A 22385-nucleotide genomic window follows, 5' to 3' on the forward strand; every position below is an offset into this window, starting at 1 on the left:
TTATTCATCAGATGCCAGTAATGCCAGACTATATATTGTGTCCAGCAGGATGTCATACCTGGCAGTGATTGCATTGCTTTGGTGTGGCTTTTATGGTGCTGTTTGGGCAATAAGCTGCTGTTTGTCGTAATGGAATTGCTGTTTGGTATTTCCAATTGTTATCTGTTCTGCTTTTTCTCTTAAGTTGAAGTCCTTAGATATTATAACTGTGAGATTTTGCTTCTATCTGTCTACAAACTGCCTAGGCCAGGAAGCTGGTATCTGAACATCATCTCTTTCTGTGAAACTTGCTGGTACTTATCACATTTGGGGACTGAAAAATTCTTTAAAAACATGTGATTAAGTTAACCACAAAAGAGATCATACCTGGTACTCAGTTTCTGATGAGGACCTTTGAATAGACTGTAGTACATTCCCTCTTCCCTGCTAAAAGCCAGAATAGCACAATTCATAATTGCTTTTTTCATACAGATACCCAGTAGAAGAATTAACATTACATCAGCAATGTGGTTACTAATAACATCTGCATGGTTTCATAGTGAGGCTGTTAACTTTTTGGGTCATAGGATAGTTGTCTTCTTTTCTTTTTCTTTTTTCCCCCCTCAAAAGGTCTTAAAGTTACTTTAATTTCTCCATGGTAACTAAGCAATTTCATAAGCAACTACAGCTATCTAAACCCTGCCTCCACCCAGCGAAGTCCCCTCAAAACATGGTTGTGAGCATCAGATATTCCAATATTATAGCTTGAGGTTTTCACCTTTTTCATCTTCTCTTCTAATAACAGAAAAATTGATGTATTCTTCTTCTGGCTTAACAGGCTCTGGATTAAAGATGGTGAACAGCAGTTAATTACAAGCAACTAGATCAGACTTTTTTTTTTCTATAATCTTGAAATAAAGCAGTGAGATTCTATAGTGAATATATTTGTGTAGCATTCCCAGGCCTTATCAGAGCTCTTGTCCCTGTCCTTGCAGGCTGTGGGTGGGATGCTGAGTGATCCCTGGCATGAGCAGCTGCACAGCAGGGCAGTGAGGACCTTACCTGTGTACTGCAGGATCAGGAAGGCAGGTTAGTTTGGAGAGAATTACTCCATTTTGATGTTCAGAAATGGGAAACATAATGCCCTTGCTATTGGTTTGGGGGTTTCTTTTTCCCCTTCAAAAGAGACATTCACATATAGAGCAAATATAGAAAACTCCCAAGTTCAGAGCATTGTGGCTATTGGGGAACGTCTTTGTTATTGTGTATTTTCTGCAGCTGAAGCAGCACAATATCTTAAGTCAGTTGCTTTGTTGTCACCTCATAATTTAAGTTTGAACTGAGTCTTGTCAAACTTCAGAAACATGGAATAAAGAGCAGAAGCACTGAACAATTTTGAACAGAATGCAGGAGCTACGTAAGTTTTATTTTGCTACAACTCCATATAGCCCTTTGTTGGCTCTTAGTAAATACATGGAACCTCATTTCATTTAAGCAGCTGCAGTTTTGGCTACATGGCTGACAGGTGATGCCAAATATGGATTCTGAGGGAATCCATATATGAGGCTCCTGCAGTGCCTGAAGAACTGTGCCCATACCATCCTGACTGCAGGGGGGTGACATGAACTTACCAATCTCTGCATAGATGACATCATTTTCAGTCTCCTCCACATTCACTGTTGATGTAAAGCCAGTTGAGGGCCTGGTAGACTTATATTTTTCTGCAAATTGTAAAAGAAAAACACGTGTGTATACCTGTATCAGTTTTTCTTAAGAGGGAAGTAAGCAGTTTCATGGTATTTTTTGAATATTTGGAGACCTCAGATAATGTTATTTTCATGATAAATATTGCTCTTTAACCAAGGGCATTTTAATAGATTTTAATAGATTTTAATAGATTTCTCTTTCCAACGAGATCTGATTCCTTCCAGTGTTTCTGTGTATTACATTAGATGTTGCTTTGTTACTCCCATCCCAGACCTGCCATCCAAAACAGGGTAGAAGTTTTGCCTTATCAATGTTAAGTTGCCAGTGCTGGTTGAGAGGAGACTTGACAACATCCTAAATCACCAAGAGCTACTCTGTTGGTAAGGTGATGTGTACACACTAAAGTATATTGACAACATAAATGAAAATGAAAGAGACATTCAGATAACTCACTTGCTTTATATGAAGGAATTATGAAAAATGGAATTGCCAGAGCAAATCCTATTACGAGTAGTAGCAGGATCAGCCCAAGAGAAATTATCAGGCCCTGAGAATGGCTTCTCTCTTCTGCCAAAAAGAAGAAAAAAGTATTTATGCAATGAAATGTTTTGTATTTTAAGTATTTTCTGTGCATTAAAATCAAGGTCTTTGGAATTTCTTTCAGCTTTTGGATTAACTGTGGTTAATGTAAGTGCTCAGGAGAGTCCCAAGGGCACTGTTCCCCAGCTTGCTGGTGCCAGGAGTCTCTCTCCTAGGACCAGAGAGACAAATAAAACCAGACTCTCCCCAAGGTGGACCAGGGGTCTCTTGTAAAAGTGAGTCTTTTACAGTCATTCTTCATGGGCACTTCAACTTCTCCTGTCTAGGCTGCGTGGAATTCTGTGGGTTTGCATGCATTTGAAAAACTAAAATTATTTTTTTGTCGTAAAAAATTATATTTTGAACATGATATTGCAGGAACAAAATATCTAGCTAAAAAACTTGGATCATGACAGCATTCTGAACTTTATATGGTCCCTGTTTGTCAGTGGTAACTCTTTTATGCTTACCTGCTAATGTGAAGTTGAAACTGTTGCTGTATTTCATACTATTGGGAAAACTATTATTAGCTTTGCATTTATAGGTTCCAGAGTCAGTAGAGGAATTGACAAATAGAAAAATCACAGCTGCTTCCCTCTCATGCATCATCACTGGGGGAGAGATACTTTGTTTTCCCTTGAAGAATATGTAAGTGATGGGAAGAGATCCATTCTCGGAGAAACAAGACAGGGTCACGTTCTGGCCTTTCGTTGTGTGAGAGGTGGGTGAGCTCAGCACTGGTTTGGAAATTGGCTCTGACAAAAGAAAACTTAAAAGGCTCAATCACTGAGTACAGGACAAGCTCCAAGCAAGACTCAGAGTTAAGCAGCAAAATGAGGTGAGCATCGAGGATGGAGGGTTGGTGAGCCAGGGCAGGGCAGCACTGCTGACTCCTGAGGGAATAACAGCCATCTGCAGTAAAGGTCAGCTCCTCAGGCAAGACTGTGCCCCTAAAATAAAGAGTGCTGGGAAGGTGCCCAGCCAGACATACCTATAAGGGTGAAGTTGAGGCTGTTGCTGTATTTTCCATCACTGGAGGTGTTGTGCTCAGCTTTGCATTTGTAGGGACCCAGGTCGCTGGCAGAGCTGATTGTCAAGGTAAACAATGCAGGGGTCGAGTCTGACCTGTTCAAAGAGGATACCTGCTGGTTGTGTTTGAACAAGGTGTATCTGACAGGTGGAGATCCAGAGGCAGAGCAGCAGCAGAGGGTCACGTTCTGGTTCATCACCACGTTCAAACTCCTGTGAACCAGTACGAGCTTGGGGTTGGACAGGATCCCTGGAAAGGAGAAGCTTCTGAGTGAGTTGACTGCACCTATCACCCAAAAAACTCCCAGATTTTTCCCCAAATATGTTGAGAACCAAGCTATATTTATTTCTGTTGAAACAGGGCATTATATACTTTTTTCCACCTCCAATAGCAGGCAGCTCAAGTTCATACTTTTTAAAACCAGTATGCAGCTTCACACATGACAAAAAGTGCATGTCTTCATGCAAAAGAGGGCACAGCCACACAAAGCCCACAGATGTGTCCAGGAGAACCAACAAAAATACTTTTGAACTACAGCTGCAATTAAAATAATAGAAGTACAAAAGATAAATCAAACATTAGGAGTGTTAATGGTAGGAGAGAATAACCTTATATGCTATATGAAAGGTAGCATGTGAACCTGAAAGCAAAAGCAGTATTTTATTTGTGGCTGTATGTAAAAAGGCAGAATTAACCTTGTGTAAGCAGATTGAACTTTTGAATAGTAGCAGAGACCTTGATGGTCTATCAAATTTGTTTCCTTTTATGATATTATACAAATAAATTTGCAGTAAAAACTTGTCTTTTCATAGAAAATGGTACTAAACTACTCATAACTAAAATAACAACATTTCTAGTGGGAAAAAATATTTTAACAACTTAAAGCAATTTTGACTGTACAGAGAGGTCAGCAAAGAGACTGTTAACTTCGTATAGAAACTTGTAAACTGCCTCACTGCACAGACAGGCAAAAGATTTAATTATACATGAACTTTTCAGACATTTTTAAATCCCTTCCCCGCTTTTTGGTTAACAGTCAATTGCAGCACATATCTCAAAATCAACAAAAGTGAACTTACCTTTGCCACTTGCAGTAGTTTTCTGTATCTGCTGAGACATTTGAGCTAAGAGAAGAAAAAGAAAAGCTTTCAGGTGAGAAACAGTGGTTCTGGTTTAGAAAGATTTGGAGTAGGAAAGAAGCATGTCCTTGGCTTACGGTAGGAAAACAGCAGAATTGTGAGAAAAAACATTTTCTTGTACTGGGCAAGAGAGCTGGTGGAGTTACATGACAGATCTTTCTTTCAAAAGAGATCGAGGAGTGGCTCCAGGGCTTGAGGAAGTTCTATATATGGAAACAGTGCTGATCTCTACTGATGTTTCTGTGAAGAGTTTTTTGTCATGTTCCATGCACATTTAGCCTGTGGCAGGCAGGGTAGTGACAGAGTGAGGAGCAGCAGTTTGGGATGCAGGTAAATGTTGCCTAGAGTTGTTCTAGGATACAATCAGCAGTTTTCCATGTGAGTTGGGTGGTAGAACCATGCTGCCATGTATGGAATCATAGAATCACTGAGGTTGGAAGAGAACTCTCAGATCATTGAGTCCGACCATTGCCAGGTCCACCACTAAACCATGTCCCCAAGTGCCACATCTACACATGTTTTAAATCCCTCCAGGGTTGGTGATCCCACCACTTCCTGGGACAGCCTGGGCTTAACAGCCTTTCCCATGAAGAAATTTTTCCTAATATCCAGTACGAACCTCCGCTGGTACAACTCGATGCTGTTTCCTCTTGTCCTATCACTTGTTACTAGGGAGAAGAGACCAACCCCCATCTGGCTACAACCTCCTTTGGGTAGTTTTTATGGTACTGTTCCTAAAAGGGAATGAGATCAATCACTGATCCGTATCAAAAAGTCACATGTTTGCCACAGACAGTGCAAGTGATCATATGGCTGAGACTAAGGAAGTATGTGGTACTGAGTGTTTTTTAGCAGCAATATAATTAAAAAAAGCAGTCCAGAAAAAAGAGAGTATCAAATTTAGAGAAGTTTTAGGATGATAATAAATACTTATAGCTAGCCAGCGTGTTTGGAAAATATTTTGGTCAAACTTCAAATGTGAAGCTGTGAGGAAGTGAGACCTTGTATTAGATGCTACAGATCTTATAAAGAACTTGAGTTCAACAGCACTGCATAAACAAACTTGATGACTAATTTGATGAGCTAATCCGTAATACAAATTACAGTCTTGGCAAGTAGATGTTCTTTCCTTGTCATCCTCTGGACAAAGTAAGTGTAATCGTCAGCCATACACGGGCAGTGCCTTCTGAGGGGCTCCAGGCCCTGGTGTATATGAGGAGGTGATTGCTTACACAGAACATGCCTTAAAAGAGTTGTTGTGATCCTCATCTTATTTCCTGTTTCTTAGTTTCCAGTCTCTGAAGGCAGCAAGGCAGTCTGGAGGTGTAATACAGGATCCCTCCCAAATCCTCGGCTCTTGCAGCATTGCAAAACTTCCTCACAGAATGTGTGTGCACTTCCTTCCTCCTTGTTTTTCTTTTCTTTTTAATTTTAGGGGTGGAGGGGATTTGTTTTGTTTTGTTTTTTTAATTTCTTCTAAGACAATCTCCACCCTCCCCTCACAAGTGTTTCTGGTTTGGAAACGCTGACAGCAAACCACAAGGGCGGAACATCTTTTCACAGCTGTCAGGAAGCACGTGTGAAAATGCAGCTGTTGGGGGAAGAACTGTTGGGGTGTTTGTGCATTTTCCTGTTGTGGGAGCCTGTTCTTGTCAGAAACCCACACACACAGTCCCTGAGACACTGGCAGCCTGGGATTGTGTCCCCTCAGAGGCCCTGGAGGTGCTCACCCACCACCCAATGCTTTTCTCTTTCTAAGAAGCTGCTTCATGCTGTGTGTGGGCAATGGGGAGTGGTTACACAGCAAGTGTGAATTTGGCCGTGCCTTTCAAAAAATAAAAGTCTGGTAGTCACCAGGATCTCTCATCTACAGCAGCTTCAGTGGTGTTTGTGCAGGTTCCCTCGGGATGCACAGCCTGGGTGTCCAAAGAGGACGAGTCCAAAGGCCTGGTTTCTGTTTGGAATTGAGTTTACTTCCATGCTGATTGTTTTTCTGGCAGGGGTGACTATTGACTTTGGACTAAGGTGATGTTGCTTTGTTCAGCATGTACACAGAGAGTTTTATGCCAACAGTAAGATATTGTGTAAGCTCAGAGTTCCCTTTTTATTAGATGTACAAATTTTCTGCCTGCAATTAATGTGGCTGTACATGTAAGAAGAACTGAATAAATTTAGCAGAGTAAAGAACATGACATTACAGAACAGAAGCCATCCAGCCAAAACAAGTAAGTTAAAAAGTCAGAAAGGGAAATATGTATCACTTGGTGCTGTGACAATATTCTGCCTCAAGCGAGCAGGTGGAAGAGAATAAAACCCAAACTGAGCTTTCATTCACAAGGTCAGTGAAGGCTTGAGAATGTAAATAGTGTGATAGTGTTCTGTAGTAAGGCTGTGAAAGCTTCACACTGTGTCTGTTCTATCACAGGCTACCAGGGAAATTTGCATTTTTCAGCAGAATTATGAAAGTTATTCCCAGCCCCAGTTTCTCATCCTGAGAGGTTCTGGAGGAGCATCTGCTACAGTAGATATCTGCAGAAGGTTTGCTAGAAATCACCATGTACTGACAGCTATGTCTGATGATGAATTAAATTAAGGCTCTTGTTTTGTCTGCAGAAAGGTTTTAGTGAAATAGCTTGATCCTCACTGAATACCGTATTTTTACACTCCTGTAAAAATAGCTGTGGGAGCCAGTCTGCTGTTTATTTTAACTACTTGATGTTTGTGAGAGGATTGTTTTTCTGGAGGACAATTAAGAGTAGAAGAGGAAATTATCTCTTCTATATGGATATTTAAGGTGGCTTTAAATTTCTTGCAGTGATGCTCAGGTTCTGAATGAGAATTTTGTTGTGACTGGTTTTCAGTTAACTGCAGGTTGCAAAGGACATGTCAGCAGGTGAAAAGAACTTTTGGGCACCCAGTTTGATAACCTAGCAGCTCCCACATCTCCCAGAGATGAAATGTGGTATGTCTGTCCTCTGAATCCTCTCCCAAAACTGGAAAAAGAAAGAAAGAATTTGGATGAGACATGGAAAACTGGGGTTACTAATACATTTCTCATGGGATAAATTCAGACATCACTGTATGAAGAGTGTTCCAGAGAAATGTGTTCAGGAATTGCTGTAAGAGTGCTGTGGTTGAAAAATATGGAGTACTCTCTTAGTCAGCTTAATCAGCCTTCTTTACAAACTCACAGTTGTAATTTTAACTTTTTTCTGCTGCCTAACCTCTGATAAAAGTTAACTTTTTTTTTTTCCTTAGAAAACATACTGAATGAAAAGAAAAATGCTAAAAAAAATTAAATCTGCCAGGACTCTTATCTGGTTTTCATCCCTTTTCAAACCTCTGGTGGTGTACTCTGAGGTGTCTCTGAGGAGTATCTGCCCCTCTGTGCAGTTTAACCAGCAGTTACATGAGTGGCAGCACTGGCTGTGTGTGGGCACCTGCTGCAGGTAAGGAGCAGATCATTCTGCCTCTTGGTTTGTGTTAACTCTGCTGAAAGATTTTCTGTCAACTTGGACCAGCTTGTTGAGTCACTACCAACTGAATTATACTTGTGAAACCTATGTGGAATAATTCCTGGAGAATGACCAAGGAGAAATATTTCCAGATTAATTCCCTCTCCAGCCAGAAGTTTCTGATCTCTTCTCTGTCACTGTCCATCCTCTGTGAGGGATATTCCTGCAGAGCTCAAAGCTGGGTTTCAGCTGCATCCAGAAATGCTGGATGTTCAACAAAACAAGTGCAAATCCTGGTGTAGTGCCAGGGAAGGGCAGTGTGTGACAGTGACACAGGCTGTGTTGTGTGTTTCTAAACGGAGGAATTTGTTAATGCAGGAGTGGACAGCAGGAGTGGACAGCGGGTAAAAATGCCCTCGAGGAGCTGAGTCACTCACAAGCTGCTGGCACAAGGAAAGGTCAAGGTGGTATCACAGGCCACAAAAATAATGGAATCATAAATTGATTTTGAAAGAAGGAATTTCTCTCCTTTTATCCAACTGATGAGGTACGTGGAGGTTTGTGTTACATGAAATACAAGTCAAGGTTAGATTTCCAGTGTTCTTCTCAATGTTGCACCGTATCAGTAAGGAAGCATAAAACCAAATAGCAATAATTAGCTCCTGTTGTATTAAAAAGAAAAATTCCAATGTGAAAGCCTCAGTGACATTCTGTCATTATCAACTCCCTGGTTCCTTCAGTTGCTTTTCCAGGTTTAATTTATGTTGCCATTTGGAGGAGGTGTTGGATACCAGTAATCACATGTTTAATTGCACTTCACTGCCGTGCTCATCTCCCAGCAGATGGTGCCATTGTGAAATGCAATTTATTCCCAGATGCACAAACTGGCAATCCAGAGTTTCTGTAAATTGTAGAACTTCCAGACTCCTGGAAAAAAAGGCAGGGTTAATTTCTTTCATGTACTCTGTAAATATTCAAATCCATGGAGGAAAAATAATTTTTAATTCTTCTCTGGGGAGGTATAAGGAGACACTTTAAAAAAAAAAGACTAACGATGCAAGTGTCCCACATTCAAGACAGAACAGTATGCCCTGCAAATATATGTAGAAAGAACTTGTTTCATTCACAGTTCACCAGGGGTTTGTCCAGACTTGTGTAAACAGCAATGTTTGTCATAGTTCTATTATCTATGAGTATACTGAAACAGGAATTTAGAATTGAGCAAAACAGCTCACAGCTACAAGAAATCAATTTAATGATTATCTGTGTCAGGAATTGGAGGATTAGAAATCAGAGCTGCTTTTTTGGTCTTGATTTAGTTACTGGAAAACTTGTGTTGACTTCAGTATAGACGGACCCAGACCTCTGAATTTTTCTAAATTTTAAAATAAAATGTAGAAAAAACCCCAAACATTTGTAGATACACCTCTGTAGCAATTAACTATTTTTAAAATCAGTGAACTTATACAAGAAATTATGTATAGGGGATAAGATTTCTGACCCCAGAAAAGTTTTTATTGGTGAGATAGAAATTCTTTTCTGAAGAAAGTGAAACTGCCCTCAGGAACAGGCATTTGAGAGCAGGAGGCAGAGTTGAGAGGCCCCAGAATTGGCTGGACTCGGTGTGTGCTGTGTGAGGAAGTGAGATGTCAGTGCTGAGCACCAGCACCGTGGCTGCTCTTTGCTGTCACGCCAGCCCGGAGAGCACATGGAAACAAACAGCTGGAATGGGCTGGGAACTCCGAGCTCCCTTTCCTGTCATAAGGGATTGCCTGAAAACACTGTATTTGCAGAGGGAAAAGTTTGAAAATCTTATTCAGCATTTTTCCCTTAGTTAGCAAAATAGGCTTTGCCTCATTTTCAGCAGAACTCAGTTCAGATGCCAGAGCTGAGGGCTCTTAAGAAATGTCAGATGTAAGCAAGCAGCAGGGGATCCAGCCAGCAGAAACAGAGAATTCCCAGAGGAGGTTTTTAATGTTTAAGGGCCCAATTCATTGGCAGTAGATGAAATGTGGTGATTCCCATGGGTTTCAAAGGGCATTCGGTCAGATTATAATGATTTATTCTGTCTGCTTCAGGAGGTGTGTTGCATTTTGGAGGTCAATCCTACTTTTCCCATAAATAGAGATAGGGATTGAATAGAGTTCTGTATATGATGTATATTAGAATAAATTTGATCTCATGTAACTCAGAAATACATATCTGGAGAGATTACAATAAGCTGGCTGTCAGGAAAATCTGCAACTGTATTACTGGCACAGGTGCTTTGAAGTTTAAATTCTTTAGGTCAATGTGATTTCCAGTTTAACCAGGGAAGATGGTCTCAAGCCGTTCTTTTGTGTTTGCATTGTTTTTTCCCCAAGTTTCATGTTCTTTTGGCTTGAATTCCTGCAGCTGAATTTACTTCTTGGATTTTGGTCAACACCAGCGGGATTTTCCTCTCCACGACAATGTCGAGGCTGGGCAGGAATGTGACAGTGTAATCAGCCTGTAAGATCTTCTGGAATGTACTTCTCTTGGGAACGACATCTCCCAACAGCCTCAGGTTTTGGCACCATTAAACCTTACTCCTGAGCTAGTTCATCCTCAAAGCTGGCCTTCCACCCGAGTCTGAAACCAGCCTGGCTCTGAACTTGTCTCACACTCACTCTCTCCTTCCCTTGCTGGGGCTCAGAGAAACCTTTGTCCCTCGTGGGAAAGACTGGTGTGGTTTTGCTGAGCTTTTTATGTTGTGCTAAATTCTTTTCTGGGGAAAGGGGGGAAGGGGAAAATCTCCTTCCTTCCTATTTTTTTGTTACCAATAGCAAAAGTTGATCTACCTTTGTTCTCCACCTGCCATGTGTCCTCCTGCCCTTTTCCTTTACCTGTCCCTGGAGACCATTGTTGGCCACCGGCCAAACCCCCAATCCTTTGTTGGTGGTGTGTTTCCAAGAGCCTGGACTAAGCAGAACAAACACTGTTGGTAGTTAACGGCTTAGTCTTTAGTCATTAATTGCTGTGGCTATTGTGCCATTCTGTAAAACAGCCAGAGAGGTGCTTGTTCATGACCGATGCATTGTTAAACAGATGAGTGTTTTCCTTCTGTTTCCCTTTGCAAAATGCCATTCTTCTATGTGTAATACAAGCATTGAAGTACACTTATAGCTTTAAAATATTGATTTTTTTGGGGGAAAAATACAGTTTTCATTGACCCCCAGGAGAAAAAGAAAAGGATTTCATATAAGTGAAGCTCATGAGAACTGTCTATCTGTTTTAAAGACTTCTGTGAACATATTTAGCGTTGTTTTACACAGTGTTTTAACAAGCTTGGAATTAAAGGAAAGCATTGACTCTGTCTACAAAGGAGAGAAAGAGATTAAGAGCTGAACACTGAATTTTCAAGAATTACTAAATCACTGCTTGGGGAGTTCTGGGACACACAACTCAAGAAACACTTTTTGAAGGGCATGATTTCAACTCACTTTGTCAAGCTGAGTCAGTGTTCAGGATGGGAATGGCTTAAGTCTGACTTAAAAGTGGGCTGATACAGTGAGAAAGGAATATCCTGAGCAACAGAGAAGTGTGCTGTATTTCAGATTGTGCCAGTGCTGCTGCAGATTTTTGCTGAGAATTGAAACTCCAGCCAGTTCTTTTTCTTGTGGGGTGTAAGGTTTATGCTTTTGCAGGCTTTGCACTGTCCTAACTACATAAAATCTGGGGTAGATCCATGTTTCTGATATCTGATGGTGATATGAGAGATCTGCCTGTCCATATTCTGGTCTCACACAACAGTAGCTCTGGTTTCTGAGATAATTCAAATTTATTGTGCACCCCACAGCCACAGCAAAGATGGGACACCTAGAAATGGATGTAAAAGGGAAAAATGGGTAATTATGTACATCTGTTCACCTTGTGAGCACGAAGGGAAATATTTGCTCAAGAATCTGCTGAGTTCAAATAGCAAAGGTGATTTGTGTTCCTAAATGGTTAATCGTGACTTAAAAATACCCATATTGACAGGAACTGCAGGATAAATGTCATTGGAACTTCTTGTTTTTTTAATACACCTTAAGAAATTAAACAAAGCAAATGCATTTGGTGGCGCCCTCAGGAAAAGTCCAGTCACTTCCTGAGCAGTAATCTGCCTGGGAGCAGCAGATAGATTCTCATTGTTTGCCGTTTCCAGTTTCCAGTAATGGGAACGATTACTTGATCCAGCCAGTTTCTGTGGAAGATCTGGGATAACTTACAAATTTTCATGGCAAATTTTTATCGGTTCCCATAAAGAGCCAACGGAAAAAAAAGACCATAACGTGGTTTTGGTACCTGGAGACATCACCTCTGATAATGAATATTGTTTGATTTTGGGGTTAAGTGTCTGTTCTTCAGGAACGAGATGTATCTTGCTCTTCTGGTGATTTTCTTGCAGTGTAAGTTTGATAACTAAGTCTCTTGGTGGGTACTTGTGGTTTTGGTTTGTCTGGGGTGGGGGTTTGGGGAGGCTTTTTAAGTTTCACGTTGCTGTCTCTCAATCTGCAAGCTTTGAAAATAACATTTCTTTTTTTTTCCCCAGGTTCAGAACTCTACACTCAGGATAAAGGTAGGGAATTATAATTTTGGTGGGGTTTTTTTCACATACAAATTTAAAATAACTAATTTAACTAATTTCTTGGTTGCTGGTGTGCATTTGTAACAGAGTTTATTTGGATTTGCTGTACGATATCTCAGTATGAAATTTGGCCACATGAAAAGAAAAGGTATTGCTTGGTGCTGTTTCTTGATACAGTGTTTAAATGAGAGATGTGCTGCTCATATCTTAATAAATGTTTTGGTGAAATCTTTCCTAGAGTAATTTGCTTTCCAGAGGCATAAAAAAGGTGGGAGAGAAAATTAGCATTTTGTTTTAGTATTTAGAAAAGCCTCTCATGCCCACAAGCAAGGAGGGAGGATAAAATTATAGCATATGAATTAAGGGCACTTTTTCCTGCTCATGCAAAGGAATTGGTCAACTGAGCAGAGTTCAGAACTCGTGTTCTAAAGGAACTTTTTACCTTTTCATCCTGTGACTCCCAGCACGTACACTCCTCATGTTTCCTTTTTTCCATCACCAGGGACAAAGGTTTGCTTCTTGTTGTCATGTGGTTTATTCACATGCAAAAAAAAAAATTACAATTTTTGCACTGGTTTTATGCCCAAAACTCTCTCTAGCAAGGACACATTATAAATATCTGGTAAATGTACAGGGCAAGGGGCTTCTTTAGATGCAGGGAAGTTTTCCTTCTAATAGCAAATTTCTAATACAAATCTTGACCAAAATGGGCATAACCCAAAAAAGTTCTAAAGGAAGGGAAAAATCAATGAACTGATAGATCTTTCTCTATACTTTTTCCTCCATCCGTGTGAATAAAAATATTAAGTATACCAGGATTCTAACAGTTACCACATGTAAGCTACAAATTATTTATCATTGCTGTGGTTATAAACACAGAATATATTTCTAAACATATATACACGTATATATAAGTACTATTATGAACTTTGTTTCTAAATGTGTTTATTATTTTTGTATATAAATTACTTTGTATTTAAATTACAATATTCCTATCAAATAAAATGTAAATTTTGTAATTACTTCTTGGGATTAAAGTATAGCAACTTGAGATAACAGTATTATGTTGGACTAACTGAAAATAAATAAGATTTTTTTTTCTCTATCCAGTTTTTACTTTCAACACAGTTGAAATCAAGGTTGAGCCATCTTTCAAAGTGAGGAATGGAGCTCCCATGTCAATTATCTGCCACGCTGATATCAGCAAAAGTGCTGATTTCCAGCTGAAGTATAATTTTACGATTTTTAAGGACCGCAGGCTCGTGTTTATGACTGTGTCAGACACAGGAGATGCACGGTATGAAGTACCTGTGGCCAAATCTTCAGACACAGGAGACTATCAGTGTACTGTGAAAGCAGATAAAAAGACAGGATCGAGTGACCCCGTCCACGTTTGGGTAACAGGTGAGTGCTCTTTCAAACATGGCAAAAACCCCCCAACCTTCCAGGGGAAGTAATAATAGTCAGTGCTCAGTAGGATATCTTGCAAAGTGATTTTTATCCATTGGCCTCACAGTACTTCACCAGAGTTTAGTACCAAACCCTCATGCTCAGGCACGGAAATGAACTTGTGATCTCAGGGCGACATCAGTGACAGTCAGGAACAGTCTGTGCCCTCTGTGCCACCTTCCCCGCTGTCCTGAGCCTCTGTTCCCTAGACTAGGGGAAGTATTAGTTGTGAAAGCTTGTGCCTGTTCCCATAAACTTGATGGAGGGTGGGTAGATTCCTGGAAATGCTGGAAATAAGGTACCGAGATGCTCAGCCTGTGACAGCCACTGCCAAAGGAGTGTCAGCTCTGGGCTGCTTTTGCAGACAGTGTTGTGTCAGTCTTATTCTTTCATTTCTGATGAGAACAAGGGCTACCTCCATCCATACTCTTTCTAGCCTTGTGTTCTTGACTGCAAGTGACATTTTTCCCCTTGGAAAAGCAATTTGGAAAGAATTTGTTCAGCATTAAGTAGGTACTGGGTGGTCTTCAAAAGCTTGGTTCTTGCAAAGTATTTGCATCTGTTAATTAGCATAAATCATTACCACAGTCTTCAGGGATAGTGTTTCTTTCAGGATTATGCAATGTTCTATTTCTTTTCTTGCTTTCTGGTGTAAGGAATGACCAAGCCAACCCTGACTGCTGACAAAAGAGATGTTTTGGAGGGTGAAGTTGTGAAGTTACGTTGTGAGCTGCCTGAAGAAGAACCTCCTTTACAGTTCTGTTTCCGAAAGATAAAGACGAATTCAACGCCTAGAGAAACATGTGTACCTGAACCTTACACAAATTTTTCTGTACTGGAGGTTTCTGTTGAAGAAGGAGATAATATTTTACAATTTGATTGTTTTGGTAGGAGAAATGTAAAACTTGAATGGGAAGACTCAGCACACAGCAACAAAACCCTCGTTACAGTCAGGGGTGAGTTGCTTGATTTTTCTTTTGACATTTGTTTGCTTGCTACAGTTAAAATTGGGCCATGTATTTATAGTTATATATGTTTATCTGCATGTTGATATGTATTCTCTTGCAGAACCATTTATAAAGCCCACTCTGACCACCGTGCCCTCAAGTAATGTTACAGAAGGAGACCAAATACAATTTGAATGCTCAACTGTAGTAGTTCGAATGCATGACATTGAAATCATCCTCCAGAAAAACAAATCAATACTGAACAGTGTACAAGATAAGAAACTTCTGAGATACTCCACAGTAGCTACTCTAGAGGACAGTGGTGAATACCTGTGTAAGGTGGAGCAAGGGGGAGCATCTAAAACCACCAAACTGAATGTTGTCGTGTCAGGTAAAACCTCTGTTCATCTTAGATTTTACTCAGTGTATTGGTATTTAAATTAAAATTTGGTAGAACTCAAGATCCAAGTGTAACCTCCAGATCTAAGTGTAAATTTTCTCTAAGTTAAAGGCTATTTGGATTTTAGATTCTGATTTTTTCCTACCAATACTCCCCAACTAAAATAATGTCCTCAAATAACACATGAAAAGTGGTTTCAAGTGGTTGCTGAGTTTCTGTTTTCCCTGAAAATATAATAATATTAAAATAACATGGTTTTTTCATTCCCAGATTATAAACTTTCAGTATGTCCTTCATTCTGTATATGTCGAGATAAGCAGTCCTGTTCTTTCAGGCTCAATTGGAATGAATTAGTTCTCTTTTTATCTTGCAGAGTTATTTCCCAAGCCAACACTGGTTGCTTCTATGACTAAGCTGGATAAGAATAAAGAATTAATTTTGAATTGCAGCATTAATGGTTTTCAGAAAGCTAACTTCTCTATCATACGGAAAAACGCCAATGGAGACATCCCACTGAAAAATTCTCAAACCTTAAAAATGAGAGTTAATGTGAATGATACTGGATCTTATACCTGTAAAGCTGAAGTAAAAGGAATAGTCAAGGAGAGCAAACCTGTAAGGATAAATGTTTATGGTGAGTTGATACAGAGGCTTAGAACCCAATGAGATGGGGGGGGATCTAAACCAGAAGCTAATAAATAAGCACATCTGTTTACAGAATCGGCCTCTAGTCCATGAACTAGCAGGGTGTCTCTTAGTTCTTGCAATATTAATTTCTGTGAGATGCGCTTGTCATCTTCAGCTGTAGAGGATTTGGTGTGTCATGATCTAATCAAGTCAGACTTTTCCAGGGCTGGCCCTGGGAGAAGGGAGTTGGCATGGCTTCCTGCTGCTCCCTTGGTTCTGCTGGGTGCCAGATAAATTCATTCATTACCATTTGCAGGAGCCAGAACTGTTGTGCAAATCTTTCACTCATCCATTTGACCTGAAACTCTGACAGTGTCTGCCTTGGATCCCTCTCCCTGACTCTGCAGGCAGAAACCAGGAGAACCAGAGGTCATCTGGTTAGCTCTGCTCCAGAAAAGCTGATTATTAGCACTCTAGTTCCCTTCCCTCTTATGGAACAATCTCAGGTGGTTCTCCAGTCTGTGAAGGGGATTAACTGGGTTGTGACTCCCTGTGGAACAGAGGGCCCTAATTAGGTGCTGCACGATCCATCTCAGGTCATACATGCAATGTGACACTTAGTCCTTGGGTCAGAATTAGTTCTGGAGTTTGGATGATCCACAGCTGTGTCACTCAGCCTTTGTTTTCCTTCATATTCCCCCTGCATGCTATTTGATTCAAAGTCACATGTTCTACTACCTACATTATTGATTTGGTCAAGTCCCCCCATTTCTATTCTATCGACGAGGAAGAGCTTCCCAAACTAGCGTGTGCAAACTAGATAAATATCGTGCATTTAAACACTTTCTATAAAATAATATCGTGTCTTTTGGCCTTATGCAGTGCAATTTTCAACAGTTTTTTTCTTTTATTCCCCTTTTAGCTCCAGTCTCCAAGCCAACTCTTTCCGTCGCCGGCGGTTTGCCGGAGGTGGTGCTGGGGAAGCCTCTGCAGTTGATCTGCCACTCAGTGATGGGAACACCACCAAAAACCTTCAGGTTCTACAAAGGAGATGATGTCGAGAAAATAGTCATTAATGACACATATGCTACTTTCTTGGATGAAAATATCAGACTAAATGACCAAAGAGGATACAGATGTGATGCCAGAAATAATCACTCCAGTGGTGTGAAAACCAGCGATATCCTGAACGTCACAGTAGTAGGTAAGTCTGTTCAATTCTTCTTCTTGTCTGATGTCATGTTTAGAGTTTTGAAACTTCAGCAGCAAATGATGGACTAAGCAAAATGGATGTGAAATGTTTACAGATTTTTTGCTCACTTGAATTAAAATGGTTGCTGGTCACAGCACAGTAAGTAGTTCAGGACCAGAGCAGGTCTATACTTGACCTTTCAAAAAGAAGAGGTAATTTCTCTCTACCAAGGAGTTTTCAGTTTTGTGTCCTGGCTTGAACCCAAATTGTGTTGGTGTTCAAAAGATAAACTTGTGGTTAATAGGCTGTTTCCCTCTGAGTTTTGACATTCAGTTGTGTATGATTTGAGCAGATACATCCAGAATTGTTGGGCTTATTCTGAGTCAGTTGGATTATTGCACAGTGAAGGATGTGCTCCCTGTTCACTGAGCTCCCAAAAAGGGCTTTTAATACAGTACTTGCACTCACCCAGACTCACCTTAAGTTCGCCAGTTCCACCATTAACTAACTCTAGAGAGAAGCTGAGTGATAAAAGCTCTAAAGAGGTTTATCCAGGGAGATTTAAAGTCAAGATGGTTTGAAATAACAAGATACAAATATACAAACACAAAGCATAATCTTAATCCATTGACAAGCGGGTATTTCTCTGCTGGAACTAGTGTATCCCAGCTGTTAGAGCTGCGGTTCAGGATTTATTGTGGCACTGTTTGGAAGTTCTGAATAGTCATGTTTTAGTGCCTGGTGAACCAATCTTCCACAGTCTACCACTGCTGAGGTGGTGGCTTTGAATTCTCTGTATTCTGTCCTTTCTGTCTGAAGAAGCACTTATGTTTTCCAGAGCAATCCTCTCTGTCATAGGCTCAGTCACAGGAACCCATCCATGTCTTATATCTAAATCTGCTCCCTAATACAAAAAGAACTTTCATGATCAGCATCTTTTCATATCATATCTGGTTTCTCCTTCTGCTTCTGTACCAGTGTTGCCTTAATGATTCCTTCTTTACATCTGCCTTGTGTTATCCATGACACTGCCCCAAACACATTTACAATATTTTCAGAGAAATGTTCTGTAGGGATTTTAGCAAAGCAGATGCTTCATATGCCAAACATTTTGCAAAGCTGCTGACATTCTACAAGCCTTGAATCACAGAATATGTGTCCGTTTTTTCCCCATGTAGTTACAAGGGCTGATGCTCATCTGCTCCTACACTGTTTTTGTATATGCTAAAATACTTAATTTGTAAACTAGCAAACCTAAAAACTGTATTTTGTGTATGCATATTCTTACAATTTGTGCAAATGCAAACTAACTTCCCTCGCTTTTGTGTTTGCCATATTCTGTAACCATTGGAATTTGGGACTGGCTTATGCCCTTGGAGAACTCGATCCATTATCTGCTGATACCGACTGTTGTATATTAAAGGGTACAAGAGTACAGTTACCACACAGCATAAAATAACACAGCTCTAGATAACTATGAAAACATAGCTACATAAACTGGACCATCATTATTTACACTATGGAACAACTGAGTGTATTATTTCTGGAAATGAAATAATTTGTAGGCTGGGGCTGGAGTGGCATCCAAAGGATTTTAAGGAAAGTGGCTGACTGACCTCTGTGGAATGGATATAATTTCCTCCTGTGTCTGCTTTGTTTCTTTGTCATGCCCTCTCTATTTCTGGGTGTATAAAAATATTTACTAGAGGATGATGTCTTTCAGAGAGTGTTTGGGAAGATTAATACTGTGCATTCAGTCTCTGTTTAACTAAGCATTAAATCAAGCATTTCTACAGCACAATATTTTAGCATCAAAGTTATTCCAAATAGTGCTAATATTTGCTTTCTTTCTGCCTTCCTCTGTAGTGCCAGTCAGAGATGCCAGCTTGGGCAGTGTTCCATATGGAGAAGTGGAAGATGGCAGTGAGATTGCTTTTCTCTGCTCTGTGAAAGAAGGGTCTTTGCCAATCCTGTTCAGGTTTTTTAAAAAAACTGATAATGAGGTTCTTCTGTTTGAAAAAATTGAACATAGAGACAGAGCCATGTGGCACAAGGAAACAATGAAGAGGCAGGACACGGGGACATATTATTGCGTGGCCTCGAACCGAGCCAACGTGGACGTGAGGAGCCAGCCCATAACCATCAGTGGTGAGTCATTGAACTGCCCACCGTGTCCTCATGATAGGTGAGGTCATCTCATTTGGGATGTTCCTAAGTGTAACTCCCTTATTTGCTTTTGTTCCACCACTGTCAGAAGTTGAACAGAGAGGTCCCTTTATAAACAGAGATTGTCCAACTTACAGAGAAAAGTTTAGGGGATGCTCAAAAGCCAAAGGAGCCAGATGCAAACTGAAACCAACCTGTTGTTGTGCTGAGGTTTTGGTCACAAAGGAGAGGCTCACTAGTGAACTTTGCATGCAAGACCCCTCAGAGTTCTTCCCTGGGGTGTAAGAAGGCTGATTTGTAGTAAAATGAAAGGTCAGGAACTGCAGAATTTGGTAGTGTTGGCCTATCACAGTAAATACTCTCTTAAACATGTTTTTCTTATTTCCAGTCATCTTGGCAGCTTGGAAGAAAGGAGTCGTTGCTGCATTGGTCCTGATAACCATTGCAGGAGCGGGAGCACTCGCCTTGTGGTGGTTTTTGCGTAAGAAGAAAAAGGGTAAGGAATGGTTCCCTTCTCTTTGTTTGGCGACAAATGTTTTCCAGTTAAACCTGCATTTGTGTCAGAAGCAAAGGGTTGCAGGGGTGAGGCTTCAGAGATGACTGAACATAATTTAAAAAAAACCTAAAAATCTGCTTAGAAATGCCAGGTGACCCAAACTAAGCTGCAAATGTGCTGAGGCTTTCCAAGTATATTGGGCAGATGCAGTCCTAGGTCTGGAATTCAGCCCTGTGCAATGAAGAGGCAGACAGGGCCTGAGGAGGTTTTTGATCCCTCATAGAGCTATAACAATTTGATTTGGAGTCCCAGCTCAGGTGTAATTGAGGTGCCTCTCTAGTCCTTATGAAATAAATTTAGATTATTAGGTTGTGGGATTGTTTCTTTTTCCTTCCCACACTGTAATATGATTTTGTTTAGGGATTTAACTTTTAAGATATTTTTTCAGATCCTGTTCTTTCAGAATACAAGTAAATCTGGTTTATCCTGTGATATGCAGTACATTGCAAATTATTTGGGAAAATTTGAAGCATCTGGATGTCCCAGACTGCTTAAATTGGCCAAGGTAAAATCTGGGGTTTAGGATCTTAGGTTCTCTGAAGGAGACATTGAAGGGACCTTGGAGATAAACAGGACATAATGTGTGAGGTAGTTAATTTTGTGATCGCCAGGAGAAATTATTCACACATGAGTAAATAATTGCTATATTTTTGTTTTGATCTTTACTTTTAAATTCTTTACTTGTGCAATCTACTAATAGATGCCTTTTTTTTTTCCTCTGTCAAGCTAAAGGACCATCCATGGAGATGTCTGGGTAAGATGTCTTACTGTCTTGGTTTCGGCTGGGATAATTTTCTTCTTAGTAGCTGGTACAGTGCTGAGTTTTGGATTTACTGTGAGAATAATGTTGATAACACTGATGTTTTAGTTGCTAGTGCTTACTTTAACCCAAGGACGTTTCAGTTTCCCATGCTCTGCCCATGAGCAGGTGCACAAGCAGCCAGGAGGGAGCATGGCCAGGACTGTTGACCCAAACTGGCCAAAGGGACATTCCACACCATAGAGCATCATGGCCAGTGTAGAAACTGGGGGGAATTGTCTGGGAGACACTGATCAGTGCTGGAGGGTGGGCTGGGCATCGGGCACAGGGTGGTCAGCAATTGTAGTGGGCATCACTTGTTTCTCTTGCGTTTTATTCCTCTCTCTCTTCCTTTATTATTATTGTGGATATTGTTGTTGTTATTATTATATTTTACTTTATTTCAATCATTAAACTGTTCTTATCTCAACCCATGGGTTTTACCTTTTTCCAGTCCTCTTCCCCATCCCACTGGGGGTGGGGTGGGTTGGGGCAGAATGAGTGAGGTGTTGTGTGGTGCTTAGCTGCCAGTGAGGTGCTGTGTGGTGCTTAGTTGCCAGCTGGGGTTAAACCATGACAGTCCTTTTTGAAGTCCAGAGTGGGACTCAGAGTTAAAACCAGATCTGACCAGTGCACGTTGAAACAAATTTGTTACAAGCATTCATCAGAGTTTAATAGCCAGTTACCATGATGTTGATTTATTTGCTCTTAGAGTTGTGCTTGTTCTCGGAGCTGTATCCGAACACCTCACTTGCACTTACAGGGAACACTGTACTCCCTGTTGTGTTTCTTGCCATTGGGGCCTGGGCTGAGGTTATTGTTTCGTTCTGCTTTGTAACACTAATTTATGATACCATGGAATCGCTGGTCATCACTCACCTGATCGTGTCCTCAGCGCCACCGTCACCTGTGTGCTGGGGAGACACCTATTGGGAATTATCCATAATTACACTTTTCCCTTTCTCCTCGGAGAGCCAGTCTGTGGACACAGCTTCCCACAGCTTCCCTTTCTTCTCCAGGCTAATTACAAAAGCATTTGAGAATTGTGAAGATTTTGAATCGACTTGGGGTGTTGGAACCAGTGTGGTCCTATTGGTAGGAACCAGCATGTGGTTCAGGTCTGTTTAGGGTTAAGCAATTATTTGCAGCTACTCCAACCCCTGTGACAGGCACTGGGCTGCTCCAACTCCCACAACAATCATAGTGGCCACGACAGACACTGTGGCTACTCAGCCCCTGGCTACTCAAAGCCTGTGAGTACTCACCCACTGATGGGTGATGCAGCTGAATCAGAGGACCAACCCCTGTGTGTGCCAGTTGCCCCTATTCCCAAGGAGAAATGGGCAGGAAAGACAGCTTGTTTAATAAAGGAGGACGAACCAAGGAACAGGAAGAAGAGGCAGAACAAGAAGCAATCCCTCAATCCATATCTCTGAGTGAGCTGTGGGATATGCAGAAAGATTTCAACCGTCATCCAGGTGAGCACATTATTCCCTGGCTGCTCTGATGCTGGGATAATGGAACTGTTAGGGATAATGGTGTGGAATTAGAGGGTAGGGAAGCCAAGCAGCTGGGATCATTTTCTAGGGAAAGGTGCACTGACGAGGTGATTGGAAGAGCAACACAAGTCCTCAGCCTCTGGAGGCAACTCTTGTCAAGTGTGAAGGAAAGGTATCCCTTCAAGGAAGATGTTCTGTGTCACCCAGGCAAGTGGACCATGATGGAGAGAGGTACCCAGTACCTGAGGGAATTACAGATAATTTATTGTGACC

The 22385-nt window shown here is 40.8% G+C and overlaps 2 protein-coding genes across 15 annotated transcripts in view; one reads left to right on the forward strand and one right to left on the reverse strand.

Annotated features, from left to right (window-relative positions):
• Window positions 1-373: 373 nt before the first annotated feature.
• MILR1 (mast cell immunoglobulin like receptor 1) lies at window positions 374-4414 on the reverse strand. Its single transcript, XM_027749677.2, has 7 exons — window positions 4375-4414; window positions 3257-3544; window positions 2736-3020; window positions 2140-2253; window positions 1611-1700; window positions 758-820; window positions 374-426 (listed from the first exon to the last, which is right to left on the reverse strand). The coding sequence occupies exons 1-7, from the start codon at window positions 4412-4414 to the stop codon at window positions 374-376; spliced, it is 933 nt and encodes a 310-aa protein (XP_027605478.2).
• Window positions 981-22385, forward strand: part of PECAM1 (platelet and endothelial cell adhesion molecule 1) — a 43189-nt gene continuing 21784 nt past the window's right edge. For 5 of the 14 annotated variants that reach the window (XM_039390310.1, XM_039390313.1, XM_039390311.1 and 2 more), the window contains exons 1-12: window positions 1117-7883; window positions 8268-8436; window positions 10284-10434; window positions 12442-12468; window positions 13588-13881; window positions 14583-14882; window positions 14995-15264; window positions 15647-15907; window positions 16823-17104; window positions 18959-19240; window positions 19647-19754; window positions 20541-20568. In XM_039390310.1, coding sequence (XP_039246244.1) covers window positions 10395-10434; window positions 12442-12468; window positions 13588-13881; window positions 14583-14882; window positions 14995-15264; window positions 15647-15907; window positions 16823-17104; window positions 18959-19240; window positions 19647-19754; window positions 20541-20568 — 1892 coding nt within the window. In that variant the 5' untranslated portion in view covers window positions 1117-7883; window positions 8268-8436; window positions 10284-10394. Of the gene's footprint in view, window positions 1069-1115; window positions 7884-8267; window positions 8437-10283; window positions 10435-10464; window positions 12299-12441; window positions 12469-13587; window positions 13882-14582; window positions 14883-14994; window positions 15265-15646; window positions 15908-16822; window positions 17105-18958; window positions 19241-19646; window positions 19755-20540; window positions 20569-22385 lie in introns of those variants that run through there. The other 9 variants (XM_039390306.1, XM_039390308.1, XM_039390309.1 and 6 more) reach the window with 9 other exon arrangements.

Source organism: Pipra filicauda, unplaced genomic scaffold (genome assembly GCF_003945595.2).
Source record: "Pipra filicauda isolate LSUMZ 115617 unplaced genomic scaffold, ASM394559v2 scaffold80_size11013439_pilon, whole genome shotgun sequence".
Taxonomy (NCBI): Eukaryota; Metazoa; Chordata; class Aves; order Passeriformes; family Pipridae; genus Pipra; species Pipra filicauda.

Excerpts from the sequence above, each read along its gene's own strand:
- MILR1 (XM_027749677.2), bottom strand. The coding sequence starts at position 4,414 with ATGTCTCAGCAGATACAGAAAACTACTGCAAGTGGCAAAG. Across the intron at positions 3,545-4,374 it reads AACTACTGCAAGTGGCAAAG|GGATCCTGTCCAACCCCAAG; the intron begins GTAAGTTCACTT and ends TCTCCTTTCCAG. Across the intron at positions 3,021-3,256 it reads CCTCAACTTCACCCTTATAG|AGCCAATTTCCAAACCAGTG; the intron begins GTATGTCTGGCT and ends TTCTTTTGTCAG.